This window comes from Bos javanicus, chromosome 21 (assembly GCF_032452875.1).
Source record: "Bos javanicus breed banteng chromosome 21, ARS-OSU_banteng_1.0, whole genome shotgun sequence".
Taxonomy (NCBI): Eukaryota; Metazoa; Chordata; class Mammalia; order Artiodactyla; family Bovidae; genus Bos; species Bos javanicus.
The window spans coordinates 66299174-66320296 of NC_083888.1; the positions used below are offsets into that span (position 1 = coordinate 66299174).

At 58.4% G+C, this 21123-nt stretch overlaps 2 protein-coding genes across 17 annotated transcripts in view; one reads left to right on the forward strand and one right to left on the reverse strand.

The window, feature by feature from the left end:
• The window catches only part of WDR20 (WD repeat domain 20), a 65023-nt gene extending 49618 nt beyond the window's left edge, over positions 1 to 15405 (forward strand). For 4 of the 10 annotated variants that reach the window (XM_061395395.1, XM_061395392.1, XM_061395390.1 and 1 more), the window contains 2 exons: positions 5022 to 6281; positions 7289 to 14611. In XM_061395395.1, coding sequence (XP_061251379.1) covers positions 5109 to 6281; positions 7289 to 7444 — 1329 coding nt within the window. In that variant the 5' untranslated portion in view covers positions 5022 to 5108 and the 3' untranslated portion in view covers positions 7445 to 14611. The other 6 variants (XM_061395398.1, XM_061395393.1, XM_061395391.1 and 3 more) reach the window with 4 other exon arrangements.
• Positions 15406 to 17155: 1750 nt separating this feature from the next.
• The window catches only part of MOK (MOK protein kinase), a 43063-nt gene continuing 39095 nt past the window's right edge, over positions 17156 to 21123 (reverse strand). For all 7 annotated transcript variants that reach the window (XM_061395402.1, XM_061395399.1, XM_061395401.1 and 4 more), the window contains 5 exons: positions 20966 to 21067; positions 20056 to 20229; positions 19210 to 19330; positions 17747 to 17935; positions 17156 to 17668 (listed from right to left, as the gene is read on the reverse strand). In XM_061395402.1, the coding sequence (XP_061251386.1) occupies positions 17588 to 17668; positions 17747 to 17935; positions 19210 to 19330; positions 20056 to 20229; positions 20966 to 21067 (667 nt within the window). In that variant the 3' untranslated portion in view covers positions 17156 to 17587. The remainder of the gene's footprint in view (positions 17669 to 17746; positions 17936 to 19209; positions 19331 to 20055; positions 20230 to 20965; positions 21068 to 21123) is intronic.

Here is a 21123-nt window from a genome sequence, read left to right on the forward strand (position 1 = left end):
GTGCCGTTGATGATGGTAGTTTTGATGCTGTTGCGTTTCTTCACTGGATTAATTTTAGAAATGAGACGGTTCCTTCTGCATCCAGAAGGGTGATTACCAGGGGGAGAGCGGGTGGGGGAGCCCACATCCTGGGCAGCTGTCTTGGCGTGCAGACCTGGCATACTGATGCCCAGATTATGGACGTTATGGGATTTTGTGGGCGTGATCATGGCAGTAGGCCTCGGAGCATTTTGGTGTTTTCCTGTTTAATGGAGAGCCCGGCGGCGATGCTAGGCGACCTGAGAGCCTGTCTCACCCTGAGACCTGCCGTGTCCTTCCCGCTGGGGCGGCCGCCTCAGCCTCTCCTCTGCAGCCCTGGAGCAGGGGCTTGCTTCTCCTGGCCCCCCCACCGACCCTGTGCCAAGACAGGGATGTGGGGGGCGGGGAGCAGGGCCCCTGGCCTGGCCCACGCTCACTCAGCGGCAGTTCCTTCCTCTCCTCATGGGACTTCGGGCTTGTTTTCTCTGCTTGCCTGGGTTTGGTCCCGCTCGCTGTAAGGAGCTTTGTCCCCAGAGTTTACACCCTGCTCCTCTTGGGCGCCTTCTGCCTTGGCCATCTGAGTGTCACATGTCCGGCGGTTGCTGTCCACAGCCGATATCCCTGTCCTCCCCGGTCACTTTCCTCAGCTCCTTACTCAGTGGGTATACGTGGACGTCTCCCCCAGCATGGCCGCCGTCCGCTCCTCTCTGTCACACCCTTCCCAGGTGCTGTCCCTCAGCTCCTCGGAGTCTGTTCACAGGCCTCCCCCACTCCGCCCAGCCTCACCCCCTGGGAAACCGTCCGTCCTGCCCCCACCTCTGGTCGAGTTTAAGAGCTTCTTGTCGGGGGACAGTTGTCACAGGCTCCGGAGCAGTCTCTCTCCACCCGCACCGTTCTGTGCCTCCCGACGGGAGATTCCGCTTGGTTCTGTGACTTCCCTTTCCAGGAATCTTGGGTGTGAGCCACAAATTCAATGTAAAATTTTCTAATAGCCACAGTGAACCATTTAAAAAACAGGTGAAGTTGATATTTTATCTAATACATCCAAGTATTATTTTGGCATGTAATCAATATAAAATTATGAATGAGGTGGTCTCCATAGTTTCCCAGGTCTTCAGAGTTCAGGGTGAACTGTGCCCTTGCAGCATGTCTCGCTGGGCCAGTCACTCTCAAGGGCTCGGGGCTGTGGGGTTGGTCAGCACTGGGCTTCAAGGTCACTGCCCAGAGCCCTGAGCCTGGGCCTCCGTGTCCTTGAGTCCTAGCTCACGATTCCACATCTGATTTCCGGCCCTTGCTCAGGTGCGCCAGTGGAGGGGGTGCCAAGCACGTCCCCGAGCTGCCTGCCCCCAGCCTGGGTGCCTGCCTTTCCCCGGCTGCCTCGCCCCTCCTCTGCCCAGGAGCTCCTCACAGGGGACCTCGGGTTTTGCCAAGAGTGTTTTTCCAACATAAACATGTGCTCGTCCAGCTCAAGGCCTCACTGAAACTGGAGAATGGAAGCACAGAAGGGAAATCCCGTTTCTTAACTTCAAGAACTAAGATGCCTTACTCTGTTTACTAGACATTTTCTAGAACAAGAGTATACCCTTATGGTCCCAAGACTGGGCTGCATTCGTTCTAGTTATTGAGCAGGGTATTCTAGGTATTTGTTTCTTGACTTCTGTTCTCTTTTTCTTAAACCCAAACCAAGAACAGTATGAAATAATAGCCCAGAGCAACTTGGTTCAGTGACTCCTAGCCAGCCCAGGACATGTGTCCCGCACCTCACCGGGGCTGAGAGGCCTGTGCCGGGAGTCACCTGGCGCGTCGCCAGGATGACAGCTCGTGGTTGGCTCCCCGTCCGCGCCCTTGCTGCCATTCTGTGTGGACGCCCTGCCGCCGCCTCCAGCCGCTGTCTGCTGCCCTTTCCTTCTCGGCTCGGCGAGCCCGCATGCCAGGGCAGAGGCCTCGCAGGCGCTCCTGTGAAGCTGAGTCCCTCCTCCCCGCCCCCTGTCCCTGTGCCTGCTCGGTGTTCGCTCACAGCAGACCCTGTCCATTCCCCTCCTTTTCATCCCTCGTGAACGCAAGTTCCCCGCGGGAAGGGACGGCTGTGAGTGGCGTGTCCATGTCGGCTTGTCGTCTGTGCTCAGTGCAGGAGTGAACGAATGGGCGTGGGTGGTGAGCGGGAGGGCCTGCAGGGAGCCCCGCAGAGCCTGTCCCCCGGGGGTGACAGGGCACTCGTGCCTGCCTTCCTGTGGGGAGCGGGACACCCACACCCTGCTGGTGGAGTAGACGGTAACTGGTGATCCGTGGGCGGTAACTGGTGATCCCTGGAAACAGTTGCCAGTGCGTGCGCCTTCTGACCAGCTATCCCACTAGGACCGTACCCTGCAGCTGTGTCTACCGGTGAAGGCTGCAGCACACACCAGTTAGTCTTTGCCACGTAAGTGTCCGTCAGCAGGGGCTTTTCAGATGCAGCACAGCACGTCCGTGTTGTTGAGGCCTCTGCACCATAGGAAGGCGTGGAGAGGCCATCTTCGGACGAGTACCGACCGATGCACGTGGTGCGTGACTGGGTGAGAAAGCAGAGGTGCAGACGGTGCAAAAGAGGAAGCTGGGTCCACATGTACCTGTACTTGCCGTGTCCCCACAGGAAGACCCTGGGAGACGGACAGGAAGCCAGCGACAGTGATTCTGGGGTGGGGAGAGGGGTGTGAGTGAGGCTTTCAGCTGGACACTTTTATATGTGAATTATGACTGTATCACCTATTTAAAAAACAAAAGCTTACGTCGTGGGGTCTATGTATGCAAAGCCTCGTGCTCAGGGCCTGGCCACAGAGCAGATCCTCGGGTCAGAGGTCAGCACTGCTGTCCTGACGTGCCTACCACGCGCCCAGACCCACGGTCCCCGAGACGAAGAGGAGCTTTTCCCTGCCCTTGTGCACAGGCTGGTGGCAGACTGACGGTGGAGCACTGGAGAAGCCCTTTCTACGTTGGAGTTGGAGCTGTGGGCCGTTGGTTTGGGTGGTTTGCAGGTGGTGAGGTGTGGCATGTCTGGTGCCCCAGCAGGGCGCGGAGGTGGGCTCTGGTTTCAGTCCCTAAGTTGTATCCGTGTGTGTGCTTACAGCAGGCTCAGTGCACCTTTTAAGCGTGGGATACTCTTGAAACGTGTTTTGGCGCCCCAGTAACATGTATTTAATAACGGTGCCGTGATTCTGTATCTCCATACCTCACAGTTGCAGAGAAATGCCATTTTTATTTGATAGCATTACAATTTTGAGTTCTAATGGAGTCATTTTTGCAGTGTCTTTTTAAGCCAGAAATAAAATTTTCTCCTGACCATAGTGCTAGATATTTTTGTGTTCATCCTTAAATGGAGAGATGTTGGAAAGATTGAGATGAGGTTTGGTTGCAGTGAGATATGAGGTGCAGGAGTTGAGGCCACACACAGCTGGGCGGGGGAGAGGTCGCTTCTGCAGCTGCCCCGCGAGGCCCTGGCCGGGAGGTGAGCCGCACGGTCCTGGGATCCTCGGCCCCCAGGCGGGTCACATTCAGAGAGACAGCCTGGCCCACTGGGTACAGCAAGGCCTGGGGGCTTGTGAGGTGCCCCCGGCCTCCTGTGGAAACCCTGGCAGAGCAGCCTGGGCTTGCAGGTTGTCGGCCTTGGTGCAGGTCAGCTGCTGGACCGGTGGGTCCCGGGCAGGAGAGGAAGGGCGCGAGGGTGACTGTGCGGCTGTGAGATTGCAGTGACAGTGAGGCCGCCTGCTGCTTGGAGCCCTCGCCCGGCCCGCAGGCCCCAGCCCCTGGCCCTGCACCTCGTAGGGTCGGGCCTCCCCGCTCCTCCCTAGCTGGGGACAGGCTGACCACCTCCCTTCTGGGGCCTCCTTTTCTGTGACTTTCTGTAGAGATGCAGCAGACGCACGGCGCGAAGCCGACTAGGCACGGGGCCCCGTGTCTTGGTGGGCTTCCCGTCCCTGTGGCCCGTGGCCCCCTGAGGCTCAGGTCAGGGAATCCCAACCACACGGGGGAAGTGGGAGCATGTATCGCCTCCCAAGCCTGAGGGCTCCCAGAGCACCAGTTATGGGGGTGGCAGCAGGACTTGCTGGGAGCTTTGGGTCCTGGGAACCCCAGTGGTTTCTGGTGCCGTGATTTGGGGGCCGGTGAGCTCCGTGCAAGGTGTGCAAGCAGGGGCACGGACGTGGGGTCATCCTTCAGGGGGTTTCTGCTTCTGCCTTTTATGCTTTTGGTTTTAAAGGGAAAACTCCCAATCTGTGCCCATTAAAATTGGTCAGTGGGTCAAAAATAAGCGTGGGGTAGAGATTAGGTGTTAATCATCTGTTCATGTTCTTAAACACCGCCTTGTTCCAAAGAAGGTGGGGGGATGGCCTGTAAGAATACACGCAAGACAGGGATGGTGAGTGAGGCAGTCAGTGAGTCAGGGCTGAGGTCAGAGCCCAGGGAGGTGTGCGCTCCTGTCCTGGGTGTTGCTGGCTGCACGTGGACCATCCCCTGACCCCCGGGAGTCTGAAGGGGCAGGTGCCGTGGGGACGGGCCACAGGGGCCGTGAGGGCGCAAAACAGCAGAGCAGAGCGCCTGGGGCGGTCCAGCGCTCAGCCGTGGGGCCCGCGAGGCTTGCCCAGGGGCCGCGTTGCACGGAGGCTGTGCAGGTGCTGGAGTCCCAGACCCCGGGCTCCCGAGTCGGATGTGTGACGCGCCAAGGGCTGCCCCCGCCCTGGTGCGTCCTGAGCCTGGCACAGCGTCGCGCGGGCACAGACTGGGCTCCCAGCAGGGTTTGCTGAATAACTGACACCCTCAGTGCAAGCCAGCGTCCCGACACCTCAGTGCAGTCCTAGAAAGCGATTCCACGAGGGCCCAAATGCCCTTCTCTGCCCTGCCCGCAGGCTGGGGCGTGGAACGCCTGGACGGATGTGTCCATTCTCACCGAGAAGCAGACAAGGTTTCTTGCTGGAAAAGTAGACCTTGAAAACTTCTCCATTGTGATAACTTGTTCTCCTTTGTCTTCACAGAGACTAATAGACAAGTCACGAGTAACCTGTGTCAAATGGGTTCCTGGTTCGGAAAGCCTTTTCCTAGTAGCCCACTCGAGTGGGAACATGTACTTGTATAATGTGGAGCACACTTGTGGCACCACAGCCCCCCACTACCAGCTCCTGAAGCAGGGGGAGAGCTTTGCCGTGCACACTTGCAAGAGCAAATCCACGAGGAACCCTCTCCTCAAATGGACGGTGGGCGAGGGGGCCCTCAACGAGTTTGCTTTCTCCCCAGATGGCAAGTTCTTGGCGTGTGTGAGCCAGGACGGCTTCCTGCGGGTGTTCAACTTTGACTCGGTGGAGCTGCACGGCACCATGAAAAGCTACTTTGGAGGCTTGCTGTGCGTGTGCTGGAGCCCCGACGGCAAGTACATCGTGGCGGGCGGAGAGGACGACCTGGTGACCGTCTGGTCCTTTGGGGACTGCCGCGTGATCGCGCGGGGCCACGGGCACAAGTCCTGGGTCAGCGTGGTGGCCTTTGACCCCTACACCACCAGCGTGGAAGAGAGCGACCCCATGGAGTTCAGTGGCAGTGACGAGGACTTCCAGGACCTTCTTCACTTTGGGAGAGACCGAGCGAACAGCACCCAGTCGCGGCTGTCCAAGCGGAACTCGACTGAGAGCCGGCCCGTCAGCGTCACGTATCGGTTCGGCTCCGTGGGCCAGGACACGCAGCTGTGCCTGTGGGACCTCACGGAAGACATCCTCTTCCCCCACCAGCCCCTCTCGCGCGCGCGGACACACACGAACGTCATGAACGCCACCAGCCCCCCCGCGGGCAGCGCCGGGAACAGCGTGCCCACGCCCGGCAGCGCCGCGCCGCCCCCGCTGCCACGGTCCAACAGCCTCCCGCACGCCGCCGTCTCCAGCGCCGGCAGCAAGGGCAGCGTGGCGGACGGCGCCATCGCTGCTGGGGTCAGCAAGTTCGCCACACTCTCGCTGCACGACAGGAAGGACAGGCACCACGAGAAAGACCACAAGCGGAACCACAGCATGGGACACATCTCCAGCAAGAGCAGCGACAGACTGAACCTCGTCACCAAAACCAAAACGGACCCAGCGAAAGCCCTGGGGACGCCCCTGTGCCCTCGCATGGAAGACGTCCCCTTGTTAGAGCCGCTCATCTGTAAAAAGATAGCACATGAAAGACTGACTGTGTTAATTTTTCTTGAAGACTGTATAGTCACTGCTTGTCAGGAGGGATTTATTTGCACATGGGGAAGGCCTGGTAAAGTGGTAAGTTTTAATCCTTAATGCTGCACCAGATCTAGAACTTGAATAGGTAGCGATTTTTTTCTTGCGGGAGGGGTGGGGTGTACAACGAATGTGAACGACACTTCTTATTCTTAATGTAAATCTAAATGCATCAGAGCCATAATTTTGGATACTGCATGCCATATAATTCCAAATCATTTGATAATTTACCTTAGAACGTTTAAAAAATATAATCAAACTAATTGCCAGCCAAGTCAGTCACCCTCCTGCGAGTATAGAGTCCCATGGTTAGCCTTCCTGTGTTAGACTATTTCGATTTTAGGAAAATCATGCCAGTGTGGGGAAACAATGACTTTAAAATGCTAAAATTAAAATTTCTGCTTTAACTGGAATATTTTTGCTTAACTACTCAATTAGAATATTGTACACCTGATCAGAGTGTATGTTCAATACAGACGGCCATTAATTGTCATTTATAGTCCAATTTTTTATCTTAATCATAAACTGTTTAGGAATCTATGAAATTTAACTTTAGGAACAAAGTGTTCAGCAGGGTTGATTGATATTATTTTTACATTGTTCTGGCAATCCACAGAAAGAGAAGAGCCTTAATTTTTAAAACCCATTTTAGTCATTTTATGACAATTAAAATTGTTTAATAAACATCTTTTTTCAAAGAAGCAGTTTGTAGCACTTTGATTGAGATTCTGTGCACTGATGAAGTAGCCACATCTCTCAGAGCCTGGACGGTTGCCGTGGACTGCGGGCCAAGGGCGCAGAAGTGCCTCTTGTCACACAGCCGGGGTCTCGCGTGGCGGATGTGACTTGCTTATGTTTTTCCAGCAAGGGGAAGGAGCTTTGCTTTTCTTTCTTTTGTTTTTTTTGTGGGGGTTTTGGTTGGGTTTTTTTTGTTTGCTTTTTGTTCAGCGAGGCACATGACCACAGGCCCTCGTGAGCCTTCTCAGCTCTGTTTTGTACAGGACCCAGGGTTCAGAGAGCTTCCCGCCTCTCCCCTGTTTGGGTTTCAGGTTCCCACAAGAGGCAGAGGGCAGGTGCAGCGTGTCCGTCTTCTGGATCGTTCTTGGAAGGCACCCCACGTCTGTGGCAGCGGCTCCCCCAGTGCCCCCCTGACTTGGCTGCGCCCACTTCCAGGGGAAGCCACTCTGTTTGGCTTGATTCCTTAGCGTGAGGATGAGCTGTGGGCGCAGTCGCTCTTTGGCTCACTGTGGACGAAGCGGCTCTTGGAGCTGTACGTTCCACATCGAGATGACGATGGTGTTAGTAACTTACTTGGGTCACTTGGTTTGTATTTCGTTGTGTACACCTTTGTGATTAAATACAGAGACCCTGATCGTTCACACTGGTTTGAGTAGTGAATGCGATGCAGCAAAGTGCAGGCTTGGTTTCTCTGTGGGTCGAGACTCTGGTGCAGCAGCAGCTCTGGGCCCCCCGGGTCCCCCCCAGCCCCCGCTGCCCTCGGTCAGGGCCGGAGCCCCGCACTGTTTGCCTGGCACTCCCTCACGCCGCGACAGCAGAGGCGGTGTTCTTCCGTGTGAGAACCGCAGTCCATGGGAATGCTAACGTCCTATTTGCCTTTAAGAGATGGCCTTTTGTTCCTGATTGTTAACTGAAGTCAGGTAGCAAAGGCAGCCATCCTTGCGGAGCGTCTCAGGCTTGAGGCTGTCAGATGGAGAGAGGAGCCCACAGCCCGTGTGCAGTTCTGTGTACCTGATATAGTATTAGAAGTTCAGTACCAGAGGCTTCTGTACCTGCATCGCATTAGAAATTCAGTGTCGGATGCTTCTGAGGCATTGAGTATGCAGTTTCAAAATTCAGGACTTGATACTGGGCCCAAGTGAAGAGTGGCTGACGCAGGTAAGTGGCCTTGAGAGGGTGGGGGTGGGGAGAGTGCGCCCTGCGGGACTGTTGGTTCTGAGCGCTTTGCGGGTGGGCTGTGTTGTTCTGGGGCGCTTTCTGCCTCCTCCCGCCTGGCAGACACTAACTCACTCAGGGCTGGCCTGTGGATGGGAGCGGGGTAGTGAGCAAGAGGAGGATGTTGTCGGTTCCTTAAAAAACAAGCTGTGAAACGTGCTGCCGGAAGCCTGTGTCCATCTCCTCCACCCCAAACTTAAAAAACGTCGTCCCTGCACGGTTTGGGGTTTGGGACTTGGTCATAGACTTGCTCTTGCGGTGTCTGCGGGTTAGTGTGCCCTTGATGTCTTGTCTGTACCCCGTCCGGGGCCCTGGCTGGGTGTTGGGAGCTGGGGAGGGGCTGGAAGGCCCAGGCTGGCTCTGGACGGGGCAGGGCCCCCCGAGGCCTGCCCTGCGCCTGGACGGCCGGCAGAGCCCTGCTGCTGTCAGGAGGACGGTGCGGGGGGCTCTCCGAGACCAGGACGAAAGTTGCTGGCGCTTCAGGAGAGGCCGGGGGCACGCAGCGCCTCCCCACCGCCCCCGGGTTTGTTTTCAGGGTCCCGGCTTCTGTGGCCTGGGGTCAGGAGGGGTTGCTTCGACTTTGAGGGGTTCCACTTGAGGTGTATAAGGAGCAGTGGCCTGCTGAGGGGGTTCTAGGGAGTGGCCTTTGCAACTTTTCTCCCCAAACTTTGAGCTTCCTCACTGAAACTCTTCCATTTTTCAGCTGGAACATTATCCTGAGCAAAAATACCTTTCCTAACCTCACCTCTGGAATAAAACAGCTTTAGACAGAATCTGTGATGGCTCAGTCAGCAAGATTTTCCATCATGCATTGAGATGCGTTGATGAAAAAGCACAGAAATAAAGCGCTCAGGGCGGCCCATAAGCCAAGACCCCCAAGTGTGTGTGGGGGGTCTTCTCTGCCTGCCCTGCTCGGGCTCCTCTTTTCAACCTTCTAGGAAACCCAGGAGCTAGGGTCGCATTGTGGCTTGGGTGATTCTGGCTTCTGAATCCCCGGGCCGCCCCAGCCCCGGCCCTTCTCTGTGTTTCTCCTCTCCGGGAGGACTGGAAAAGAAAGCCTTGGGAAAACCTTGCCTTCTTTTAAAAACAAATGTGTAAGAGGGAGTAGGCAGACTCTTTAAAAATAATCAGGAGCTTTGGGTTCTGAATTGACTTGCATCGTGGTGAAGAATATTAAATTTCATCTCTGTGCCAGACCTTCTGGCACTTTGGAAGGGTTCTCCTATGAGCCCTTGGGACTGAGGGTCAACCTTGATGGAAGAACACTGAGGAGTAGAAGTACGGGAACAAGGCACCACGGTGACAGTCCCAGGCTCCCAGAAGCAGGGAGGAACAGGGTGCCGGGAAGCCGCCTCAGTTCCTCAGGCGTGCGTGCATCCTCAGTGTCTGGCCCCTCCGGGCCTGCAGCCATTTCTCCCCGTCCCTCCGCCTCCTGTGGGAAAGAGGCTGTCGAGTGTTGCATTTGCACTGGAGTCGCTGAAGCGGTTTTATCCATGTCTGCACCGGTGCACGAGATTCTCGTCACCTCCTGTCAGAGGGAGGCCTTTGATTTCTTGGTGCGGAAGCTCAAAGGGTAAGGGGACACCAAGGGGCCGGTGGGGGCTCCGGGGAAGAAGTCCTGTGAACACCCAAAGGCCGTGAGGGTGGATCCAAGTGTCTGAGGAGGAACTGGCGGGAGAGGCCGACTGGATTTCCCAGGAAGGATGCACATGGGGTCCCATCCTGTGCGGAGGGCCCAGCCCAGGGGGCCCCTGGATAGATCTGTGGGGCGCCCAGCCACTGGGCCCTGGATGGATCATGATGGGCCCCTGGATAGATCACGGAGGGGCCCGGCTGCTGGGCCCTGGATGGACCATGGAGGGCCCCTGGATAGATCTTGGGGGGGTCCGGCTGCTGGACCCTGGATAGGTCATGGGGGGCCCCTGGATAGATTTTGGAGGGGCCCAGCCGCTGGGCCCTGGATAGATCATGGAGGGGACCCGGCCGCTGGCCCCTGTACCTGGGGCCTGAGGGGAGGCGGTTGGGCCCTGTGCAGGTGGTCCTGCTGTGTCGGGGTGTCCACTCCGGGGCTTTCCTTCCGCCACATTCGCATGTAGGGCTCACGAGTGACCGGAGAGGTCTACCTCATGGCCCACAGGCAGGGTGCTGTCGGCCAGGCCCTCTCCTCGCCCAGCGCGTGCACCGGTCATGCTAGGCTGCTTGGGACTGTCCCCTGTTTGGGTCGTCAGGGGGCTCAGCCCCACGCCCCAGTGCTGGCCAGTGAGGAGGACAGTGAAGGGGGCGGGGGGTCCGGGGCTCACCTCCAGAGGCACTGGTACCAGCTATTCCCACTGAAGCTCAGAGCCAAGTTCATGGGTTCCCTCCAGAGAGGGAAGTGGTCCCCGCTGGTACTGAGTTTTGTTCATTGCTGCATCTGTCACATGGACTTTGTGTCACAGTTAATGTCGCTGTCTCTCAACTTAAATATGTAAAAGAAAGGTTTTCTGCATCTTTGGTTTCTGGTTACCTAAGCTTATTAAAGGTCACTGTGTTAGGTAACGCTGTTTAACATTGTATGAATATTTTACCTTTAACAAAAAAACAAGCCTATGTATTTCCTTTTTTTTTTTACATTTTTATCTGATTTCTTGAAAACCTGAATAAATTTCATAAAGAGCCTTCCTAACAAAATGTTGGTAAATTAACTGTTGCAGTAATTAATGAAGCTTTAATATCAGCATTGTTACTTTGTAATTTTAAGAAAGTCATGCTTTTGTTTCATCGCCCTGCTTTTCAGCTGTCCCTTGTCACTGTCACAGCTAGAGACTTAACGCCGTTCTTGATATTCTGAAGAACTCTGGGATTGTCCTGTGTATAGTGACATTAAATAAACGTGTGAATGAACTGTAAATATAGATAATTTTTAAGTCATTTTCACATCTAAACTTAAAAAAATCTCAGTGAACCAAAAAATGAAAAGCTTTTAAATGCTGTAACATTAAGGGCTCTGTTCATGTTTAGAGAACAAATAGCCCCAGGAATTTCTACCTCTTATTACTGGATTCTGAGTTTTTCCTGATTCGAAGCTTACTAAATGGAATGTTTGTTCTGACCATCGGAGGTATTCATTGTTTCCTGTGACCTTCCTCTCGGCCGAGCCCCCTTTGCCGCGAGCTGGTGGCCCGTCTGTGCGGACGCTGGGAGGCCGCCGGCTGGAGTTCCAGGTGGCCGCAGGCATGCTTCTGCAGCGGCCCTGCCCCGGTGGACTTGTTGGCTTCCTCCTCCGAGTCTCAAACTGTTTGCGGGGGCTCTGTCAGCGCTGTTGGGGCCCCGAGGCCCCCGGTGCAGAGGGAGCGCCGTGAGCGGGCGGGGAGGAGGGGCCGGCCCCTCACCCTGCGCACTGGTACCACTGGTACCTCCGTCTCTGGAAGCTTCTCAGCAAGAATTCTGGGCCTGGACCTGCATGTCCCACCCGGGGCTCGCCCTCGTCGGGCCCTGGGAATCCCCACTCAGCTGGTGATCCCTGCTGTCTCTGCGTCCGGGCCTGGCGGGGCGGGCAAAGCCTCTGGCCACTCCCTCCTGGCCGCCTCTCCTCAGGGTCTCCAGAACCCGCCCGATGGTGCGGCCTCCTGAGAGTGGGGCCCTCGCCCGCCTTTGACTCGGAGCTGCTGGAGCGGGAGAGACGTCAGGTTCTCCGCCCTCAGAGCGACCCGCTCCTGCAGAAGCCAGACGCCGTCTCCTCGGCCCTGGAGTAGGTTTTAGGCCCTGAATTCTAGTAGATTCATGGAAGTTTAAAAAGACACAGGTGCAACATTTTGATCTTTTAAAAACCACTAGTTTTTACCTTGAAAAAATAAGTTCCAATGCCTGTTGAAACAGGCGATTTTGGACCAGATTCTGGACCAGCGGGCCTCTTCAAGGCGCTCAGCCCCACCGCGTCTGGTGTCGGCAGCCTGTGCAGCCATCAGGTGCAGGTGTGACTCCACTCGTGCTTGGATGCTCCTGGAAGACGCGGAGGTCCGCAGACCAGAGCGGGTTTCAGAGCCACAGCGGGTCAGCGGGCCGGAGCCTGCAGGCCGCGGGAGGGCCTCCCTTCCCCAGCACAGCTCTCACCAGAGCCCGTAACTGGATATTCCCTCAGAATATTCCCCTTTCCCCAGATGTCTGTAAACAGCATGGTCATTTTCTCTGGGTGACTTTTCCCAGGTTGAGTGGCCTTTTTGGAGGAAGCGCGTCATCATCCGTGTGACCTGTCAGCGGGCAGGTCAGGGCTGCCCAAGGGGAGTTGCCCCCTGAAGCCAAGGTCGCAGGCCTTGGTGAGCGCTGTGTCTGGGGCAGGGCGGGTCCAGGTGCCAGGGAACGGCCCGGAGGAGGCACCGGCTGAGTGAGCCCCTCGCTGCCCCGCACCCATGTCCTAAATCTAGCTCGTTGAGTGCAGGACCCAAGCCTCACGTGCAGCCGCTCTGTCCAGCTTTTCTTTGGTTCTCTTATGCAACCGTCTGGGCAGCAGGAGTAGTGGGAACCTTGTGGCTGAATTAGGGAAAACGTATCCATAGCTCGAAGCAGCCCCGGGGGGAAGGCAGCCAGGTGCTAGCTCGCATCGCTTTTGTACCATCTCTGAAAGGGCCTCACTTTACGGAGATTCACCACAAGTCTCCGGGGCCGGTGGGGCAGTTCAGGGGAGCTCCCGGCAGGCTGCCTCGGACCAGAGCCCCAGGGGTCAGCCTTCCGGGGCAGGTGCAGGCCCGCCCCGCAGGTGAGGCTGACCTGGCACCAGAGCTCCGCCCGCGCCCCTTTCCTTTGGGGCTCAGGAGGCTGTTGGTCTGTCTGCAGCAGGACCCGTCCTGGGGCCGGTGTGCACGTCACAGTCTGGGCGGGGAGAGCGACTCGGAGAGTTGACTGACCAAGCCTGGACCAGTGCCACCAGCCCGTCCGCCAACCACCCCCTCGAGGGCCTGAGGGGCAAGTCCAAGGTAGCTGGGGGTGGAGGGGAGCCCTGCTGGGACCCGGGGAGGCTTCAGGACGAGGGCTGGCTCTGACCTGGGCCTCCAAGACCCTCACGCTCCCTTCTTGCTCTCAGGGCCTCCAATCTCAGTAGCGCCCCAAAGATGTGTTCCATGGTTGTAAATCGTTTTTTAGTTGAAATGTTACTTCTATATATTCTTATGAAACAAGGTTTAATTCTATCAGTTTAGTATAATCAAACCCAGACTAAGAGCTGGGGTATCCTGATCAATTCTCATACGAAATCACTAGCAGGAATAAAGCGGCAACTCTGGTGAGACCAGATCGGCCTCCTGAATGTTAGACTCAAGAGTTGCCGCTGCTCCTGAAGCCGGCTTCCTTCCTGGGGGCTGGTAGGATGGCTCGTGGATTCCAGGCTGGAGAGAGCTGGTGCTGCGGGGTGTTCGTAAAGCCCTTCCTTGCCAGCTGTCCAGTGTCCAGGGCACAGACGGGCATCTACCTGGCTGTCTGGACAGCTGGACACCAGCAGGGTCTCTGAGGCCAGATGCTCTGTCCTGAGAAAATCCTCAGGGAGGAGGCAGGCAGGACAGGCCACCCTCACGAGTGGCCCGCAGCAGCAGGGGAGCGGGCCATCCGCACCGTGCTCTCGGTTCACACATCCAGCCAGCCTCCCCTAGGGCATGGTCTGGAGTCTCTGACGGAGGCCTGCCAGCGTGTTTTCCCTTTTTCTCCCTGTCGCCCAGTAACTAGCTTCTAGGCTGAAGCACAGGCTTACAGAAATAAGGTGACTTTCCACATCTTCTTTGGAATAGTGTTCACAGATCTGGAAATTGGTAGCTTCAGTGTTGCAATATGTGTAACCTTAAGATTATTAATAAATGAATGCCAGACTGTGACGTGCATCCCAGTGAGTGTGAGGAAATGTGAGTGCTGGTTGTTGCATGAGGCTCAGCCCTCTCGGGTTCGTCTTGAGCTCGGGGGGGCCTCCTGACCCCCACCAGAGGGGCGCCGCCATCACCACCCTCAGAGAGCAAACAACTTTTAAGAAATGCCACTAGGCTCTGTTCCTGGGGAACGCCGGCTCTGGGGAACGGGGCGCAGGCTCTGGGCCGCGCTGGGCAAGCTGGCCTGGGAGCTGGGGAACCCCTCAGCGGCCCCGAGCTGCAGCCCCTGGGGAGGGCAGTGAACAGCCCCTGCCCCCGGGAGGTGCCCCTCGCCTTTGGGCAGCGATGCTTCAAAGCACCCAGGCCCTGAGAGACCGACCACCCTCTCGCCCTGGCAAGCCCTGCCCAAAGCGTGCCTGCCAAGCAGCTCAGCGGCCTCCCCCGAGTTAGGGACTCGATACGCGGACACGGAGGGGGCTGTGAGAAATGTGGGCTCCCCAGCCGACTCGAGGCTGGGCGTGCCGCTGGAAGGGCTGAGTGTGGCTGTGTCCGCTGCCCCGTGTTTTGCTGGATTAATGGAAACTGCTTTGTTTGCAGGGTTCACTGTCAGCCCCCAGCCAGGCCACTCCTCCAGGTGGAACTGCAGTGTAGGGGCCCACGCCTGCTCGGGCGTCCTTGTCCCGGCCACGTCTCGAGGGAGCAGCCGCAGCGCAGCGCCAGCCGCGTGAGACCTTTAGCAACGCCGCGTGGAGGGCAGGCCGCGAGGAGCTCGGCGCGGCGCACCCCACCCCAACAAGCTGTTTGCAGTTTTAAACCGTTCTTTTGGGCTGCAGTAAAAAATGAGAAATGAGGTTTTCTTGCTTTTTACTCTTAAAATTCAATGTAATGTTTTATATATATATATATAATTATACATACATACATAGTGTAAAATAAACATGTTTCTTGGACAAGAAATCCCCTTAAATCCAACTCTTTATACAGTACTTCCCTGCTTCTGCACTATTTTTAATACTTTAGGTGGTCAGGAGACAACCTGGAATGCACTCATAAAAGTTGTTAAAGGTATTTCTTGTAATTCAGGAAGACAAATGCTGCAATCAGATTTTTTAAGATTATTTGCACTTAAAATAGCTTAATGCAGTTACAAAGTTATTTTGAATATGGGTGCAATGGAGCGCCGAGCTGTGGCACAAACATGCCCTTTTTTAATCTGTTAACATTTATTTTAATACTCTGGTTCCAATGCAGTCAGCTCTGTATTATATGTATAAATAATGTAAGTCTGCAGTTGCGGAAAGGGTCACTTCAGTAAGTAATTTTCATCATTTAAGAGTGATATTTCTAATTCACACAAAGTTAATATTAAAGCTGTCTTGAATATACCACTCGTCTGTCTTCTGTTAAACTGGCTCTGGCTTCACTGCAGTTTTGTTTTTGAGGTGCTCAGGCCGTGTCCCTCGAGGCCCTCCAGCAGTCGAGACTGATTTCAGGCAGCTCTGGGGAGCCGGCTGCTTCTCTGGCCACTTCCTGCCACGTCCCCATCTTCGGCCGTGGCACGTGGGTGCCGACTCCGGTCTCAACAAACCATTTTCTCCTTACAGCTTAAAGCCCACGAGCCCACCTTTTGTCGCCGAGAGATCTCACCCGCGACTCTCTCTACGGTTGTGTGTGAAAATGCTTTGTTCCCCGTGCGGCAAAAAGGCTAATGAGATGACTCGGGACTTTGGTTGTAACCAGCTGGTGAGCAGCTCTGAGCGTAGGTCAGGCCCATACCTGCGTTCAGACTCTACAGGTGACTACAGTAATAACAGTGTGCAGCTGCCAAGCAGAGACCTTTTGGTCAAATCAGTTGAGCCCTCTGAAGGCCTTTGTTCAGTCAGGCTCTAAACCATGGTGCCTAAAACACATTTCTCAGAGATCCCAGTAAACCGGGGGCACGTCTGAGTGATGTTAGTCTAGAAAAGATGTGAACACACCCCACTCACTCCCCTGCCATCATCTACGTGAACGTCCCCACAGGATCATGCTGCTGGTTGCAGGAAAACTCCCATCAGCACAGGTCTTGCTTCCTTCCCGAGAGGAGAGGAGGAAGGTCGGGAGCCAGCTCTCCACCGCCGCCTCACCTCACAGCTGGTCGGGTCTATGTGGACAGAGACCACCAGCACTCGGGCAGCAGAGCCAGGTGGCCGCCTGTGCCCCGGAGGCCTGGCCAGTCCCGGCCCACGGGGTGCAGAGCCCTGGAAGGCGGGGAGCCCCTGGGGCAGCAGGACTGTGCTCCTCAAACCCGGGAGAGGGGGCCCACCCGCTGACACTGAAGAGGGAGCCCCCCGGGAGCCCAGCCCAGCGCCACGCTGGGGGACAGGTGTGCAGTCACTGCACAGAGCCCTTCACGTCTCTGTATTCAAAGTGGGTTACGATGCCCCTGAACTGCCCTCAGAGCTGCCCTCGCTGGGAGCTGGCTCTGAGCAGGCCCCGTCCCTGGCCGCCCCCTCATCTGCTGAGCCCTCGGCGCCCCCAGCTCCCGCCCCGACCCCGGACGTGGGCCCTCTGTCATTCTCGGCCCAACGCCACCCCGCCACGGGAGGGCCCTGAAGCCGGCCCCTCGCCATGCGCCCAGCCCAGAAGGCCCCAGGCCTCCCCCTGCTCCTGGGCCCCCGCCCCCAGGCCCCATGAAATGTCAGCCCCCTGCGCCCCTCCCCCGGTCCCCGTGAAACACCAGCCCCCTGCCCCAGCCCCCCACCCCCCGCCTTCCATGGCCACTGCTGCTCTGCCCTGGCCTCCACCAGCAGGGGAAACAGGTATCTTCTGTGCCCACTTACTGCCAGCACCCCAGAAACGAAGCTAGGTGCCTGCCCCCAGGGCCATCAAAGCAGTGCCCTCTACCCACGGAGGAGGCTGGACCCTGTGGGCTGGGCCGGCGACCTGCCCGCAGCCCGCCCCTCGCCTACCACTACGCCAGGGCCCCAGGGCCGCGTGCTGGCCTGGGCACCCTCCTCAGGAGGCAATCAGGTGAGCCGGGCGCTGCGCCCAAGTCTCCCCAGCAGAGCCAGTGCCCCTGACGTGCCCACAAAAGTCAGGATAATGGACGGTCAGGACACGCGTTCAACTCGGCAAACAGGAGGATCCAACACCGTGAGGACAGCTTGCTCTTTAATAAAATCAGGGGTCTCCGGTGGTATAGTCCGGAAGCTGAACTGTGCTGAACACTAGCACTGATGGGCTACAGGCACGCGGAGCCCGCGGTGAAGCCAGCCTAAACAACACGTAATAACAGTATAATCTCTCTTCTGATTCATATAAAAATTACAAAATGTCCCTGCCCCAAACCCTTACGTTATGGAAATAAAATAAAACCCTAGAAGGAGGTTGTTTTACAGATGTATTAGACTCGAACACACAGTAAAGCCGCCCTCCGGACACGGCTGTCCAGCCGGCGGCTCCAGGCCGAGGCGGTGGTGCGGGTCTGGGGGCGGCGCTCCGGGGACAGGACGCCCGGCCCCGGGAGCCCCCGCGCGCTCGCCGGCACAGTGGCGGGGAGCCAGCCCGAGCAGGGGGCCGCGGCGCTCAGTCGCCCCCACCTCTGCGCTCTATCGTGGGCAGGCGGTACTGCTTCAGGCTGGGCTTGATGTCCTTCTGCGTCTCTGTCTGTCAGAGAGAGGGACAGACACTCAGTGGGGGCCAGGGTAGGCGGGAGCGCAGGGCGGGGGGCCGCGGGACGCCCACCTTCTGGGCCGCACCGACGCACTTCAGGGGTCTCAGCAGCGGCACCTTCGGGAGGAACACGGATGGCAGGGCCGGGCTGGAGTAGGAGGCCAGCTTGGCCGCTCCCGACAGCTTCAGCCTGGGCAGCTCCATCAGGCAAGCCGGCCCCGGCCTCCGGGGGTGGTTCTCCTCTGGCCTCGGGGGCTGTTTCTAGAAACAGGGGCAGGCCAGATGAGCGCAGGATGCCAACCCTCTGTGGGAATTAGGCAGGGCAACGGGGGCGCCCTTACTGCTCCTGCCTCACACAATTCTGGACCGTGAGATGTGACCACACGGTGACTGGACAACACACGCCGTGTCCCAGGCAGAGACTCGGGGGGCCGCTCCCAGGTCAGGCCTGCGTGGACGGCGGTGGGGGGGATGGTGCGGTCTCACTTCCCGCTCTGACCCCTGGGGTTGGCCGCGCGGCCCGCAGCCTGCTCCTGTGTGGCCAGTGAGCTAATGGGTTTCACAGCTTTTAACGGGTGAAGAAAATTTCACGGCATGCGAAAACTGTATGAGATCCCAACGTCAGGGTCCACAGTTTCGTCAAACTCCATCTGCACCACGCGTTCACGCGAGGTCCAGGCACCGCCAGCGGGCGCGGGCCTCGGTTCTGCCTGCAGGGGGCGCCCTGGGCAGGTGTCGGCAAGAAAAACACACGCGCACCTGAGCAGGAGGCGGAGCGGCGGGGGACAGGGTCACCGGGGCCAAGTGAGGGGCTCAGGCTGGCGGAGTGGGGTGTCCACGGCTGGGGCTGAGCAGCTGCCCCCAACCCCTGGAAGATGAAGGGAGGGCAGGCTGCGGGAGAGAGCGGGAGGCGAGCTTTGAGCGCGGTCGCCTCCTGGACGAGCACGCGGGCGGGACCCGGGGTTCCGCTCTCTGGAGGGCAGCCTGGCCGCAGGGACACCTGCGTCCTCGGCCCCCAGCAAATGGACCCTCAATAAACACCGGGCCGAGTGATGAACGGCAGATGGGCAGTCACCATGGAGCTCAGTGCCTGCCCACAGCTGTGAAGGGGGCTCAGGGCCTGAAGGGAAAAGTGAGGCTCTCACAGGAGAAGCCACAGCGGCTAAGTGCGCAGCAACCGCCGGTGGCCCCTGCTCCTGCAGGGCTCAGTGGCCAAGAGCTCACCTGGCCAGGGGTGGCTTCCCTGTGCCCCAGCTAGGGTGGTCTGAGGGACATGACAAGGTGACCGGCGCTGGGTCTGGGTGCAGCCTTGCCCTGGGGATGGGAGGACCCGCCCGGCGAGGCTGTGGAAGGAGCTGGTAGACAGCAAGGGCGGCGGCCATTGGAGCCGGTGCCCACCCCCAGTGTGTGCAGACGCTGTCTGGCTTGGCGGTAGGTCGCTCACGGCCCCTCCGGGCGGGTGGGGGGGCCTCCAGGGCGTCTGCCTGGGAGACACGGGGTCCCTGCGGCCGTTGGCTCCCCCGATCACACTGTACCTGCTTCCGGCCCTCCTGCGCCGTCTGCCAGGCGCTGCTGAGCTCTGGGGCCGTGGGGCACTCGGGGAAGGGAGCGGGGGCCTTCCACCTGGCCCTGGCCAGCGCCTGCTTCTCGGCCGCCCTGTGGGGAGCACAGAAGTGCGCCTCTCTTGAAAACCCACCGTGGCGTCCGCCGCCTCCGCTCCCCTGCCTCGCTCACGTGCATCTCACCCACTGACCGACGGGGAGCTCACCCCTTCTCTGCCTCAGCCTGACAGCCTCTGGGCTCTGCGCTCCGGGACTCGAGGCAGGAGGGGACAGAGGGGTGGTCAGGTGCCTCGGCGCAGGCACTCCCCACGTCAGGCACCACCCAGCTCACTCTGGAGCCTCACAGCAAGCAGGCTCACTCCACTAGCCCGTTCTGCTCTGACTCCCTGGGCTCAACGTTGGAGCCTTGACCTCGACTGGAAGGCAGCCAGGCCCTCCTTCTACCCTCCATGATGCCACTAGCCTCCTTTTGGAAAAAAGTGCCAGAGAAGAACGAGGGATGGGTTCTCAGAGGTATGGGCACTGTTCCCGGGACCACCTGCCCCTCCGCGCACCCCCTGGCCCCTCCGTGTGCGCTCCTGGGCCCCTCCGCGCCCCTCAACGCGGCCCTCCGTGCAGCCCCCAACCCGGCCCCTCCGCGCGCCTCCAACCCGGCCCCTCTGTGCGCCTCCCCCCCCCGGCCCCTCCGCGCGCCTCCCCCCGCCCCCCCGCCCCGGCCCCTCCGCGCGTCCCCCTCGGCCCCTCCGCACCCCACCCCGGCCCCTCCGTGCGCTTCCCCCGGCCCCTCTGCGTTCCCCTTGGCCCCAGCAGGGCGCCCACCTCTGCTCCTGGAAGTAAGGGTGTTGCAGGGCCTGGTGGGCAGTGATTCTCTCATCGGGATCATAGGCCACCATGGCGTGCAGAAGGGAGAGGCATTGCGGGGACAGACTGGTGGTCAGTAGAGGTATCCCTGATCCCTTTTTAAAAGGAAAATCAAAACTCATAGCTCTCGACCTGCATTAAAAGCCCAATGATAATAAACGGTCACGCCGCCATTTAGAGCACGTGGCCGGTCCAGCGTCAAGACTGCACAGGGACCTGCGCTGAAGGGAACAGTTCGCGATCTAACAGTGGCGCGGGGAGGCACAAAGGCGTCCAGACTCCTCGCGCAGGGAGGCCCCTCAGGGAGCCGCAGCCCTGGGCTCCTTGCGCGCCAGTGCCGCCAGGCAGCGTCGGCCCCAGGAGGGGGGAGGTCTCTGCACTGCCACTCAGTTTTCCTGTGAACCTAAAACCGCTCCACATTAAATCTGTTTTTAAAACGGGTGTGTGTGTGTGAAATCTCATGCTCTAGAGGTAAGAAAACTTTCCCTTGAAAAGACTAATACCACATTCCCACCAGAGAAGGAAATAAAGTTTAAAAAAAGAACAAGACTCCAACATAGTTGTCACCTCCCTACCTTCCTAGCGTCTGGGAGCTGCTGGGTGCTGCCCACTCCTCACGTCGCCAGGGCCCCCCAAGAGCCCGGCTCCCCCAAGTCCCAGCCCAGGCGTCAGTGCCGCGGGCACCGGGCGGAGCTGCCCCGGGCCAGGCGTGCGGCCTGTGCTGGGAGCCGTCCTCAGCCGAGGCTCCGAGGTCCGAGTGAACCCCTGGGGACGCCTCCCGACTGCCCGGGCCGAGTGGGCTGTGCTGAGGTAGCGGGGAACAGCAGCGGGGCAAGCCCTGGGGCGGGGGCCTGGGGCCTGCACTCACTGCTTGAACTTGGTGAGAGTCTTCTCAGCAGGCGTGCCCATGACGTCGTGGATCCTAGAGATCTGATCCAGCTCGTTGGCTCCGGGGAAGAGCGGCTGCAGGCTGGGCGGGATCAAGGCTGCCGTCAGGGCCCCAATCCTCCCGGCAGCAGAGGGACC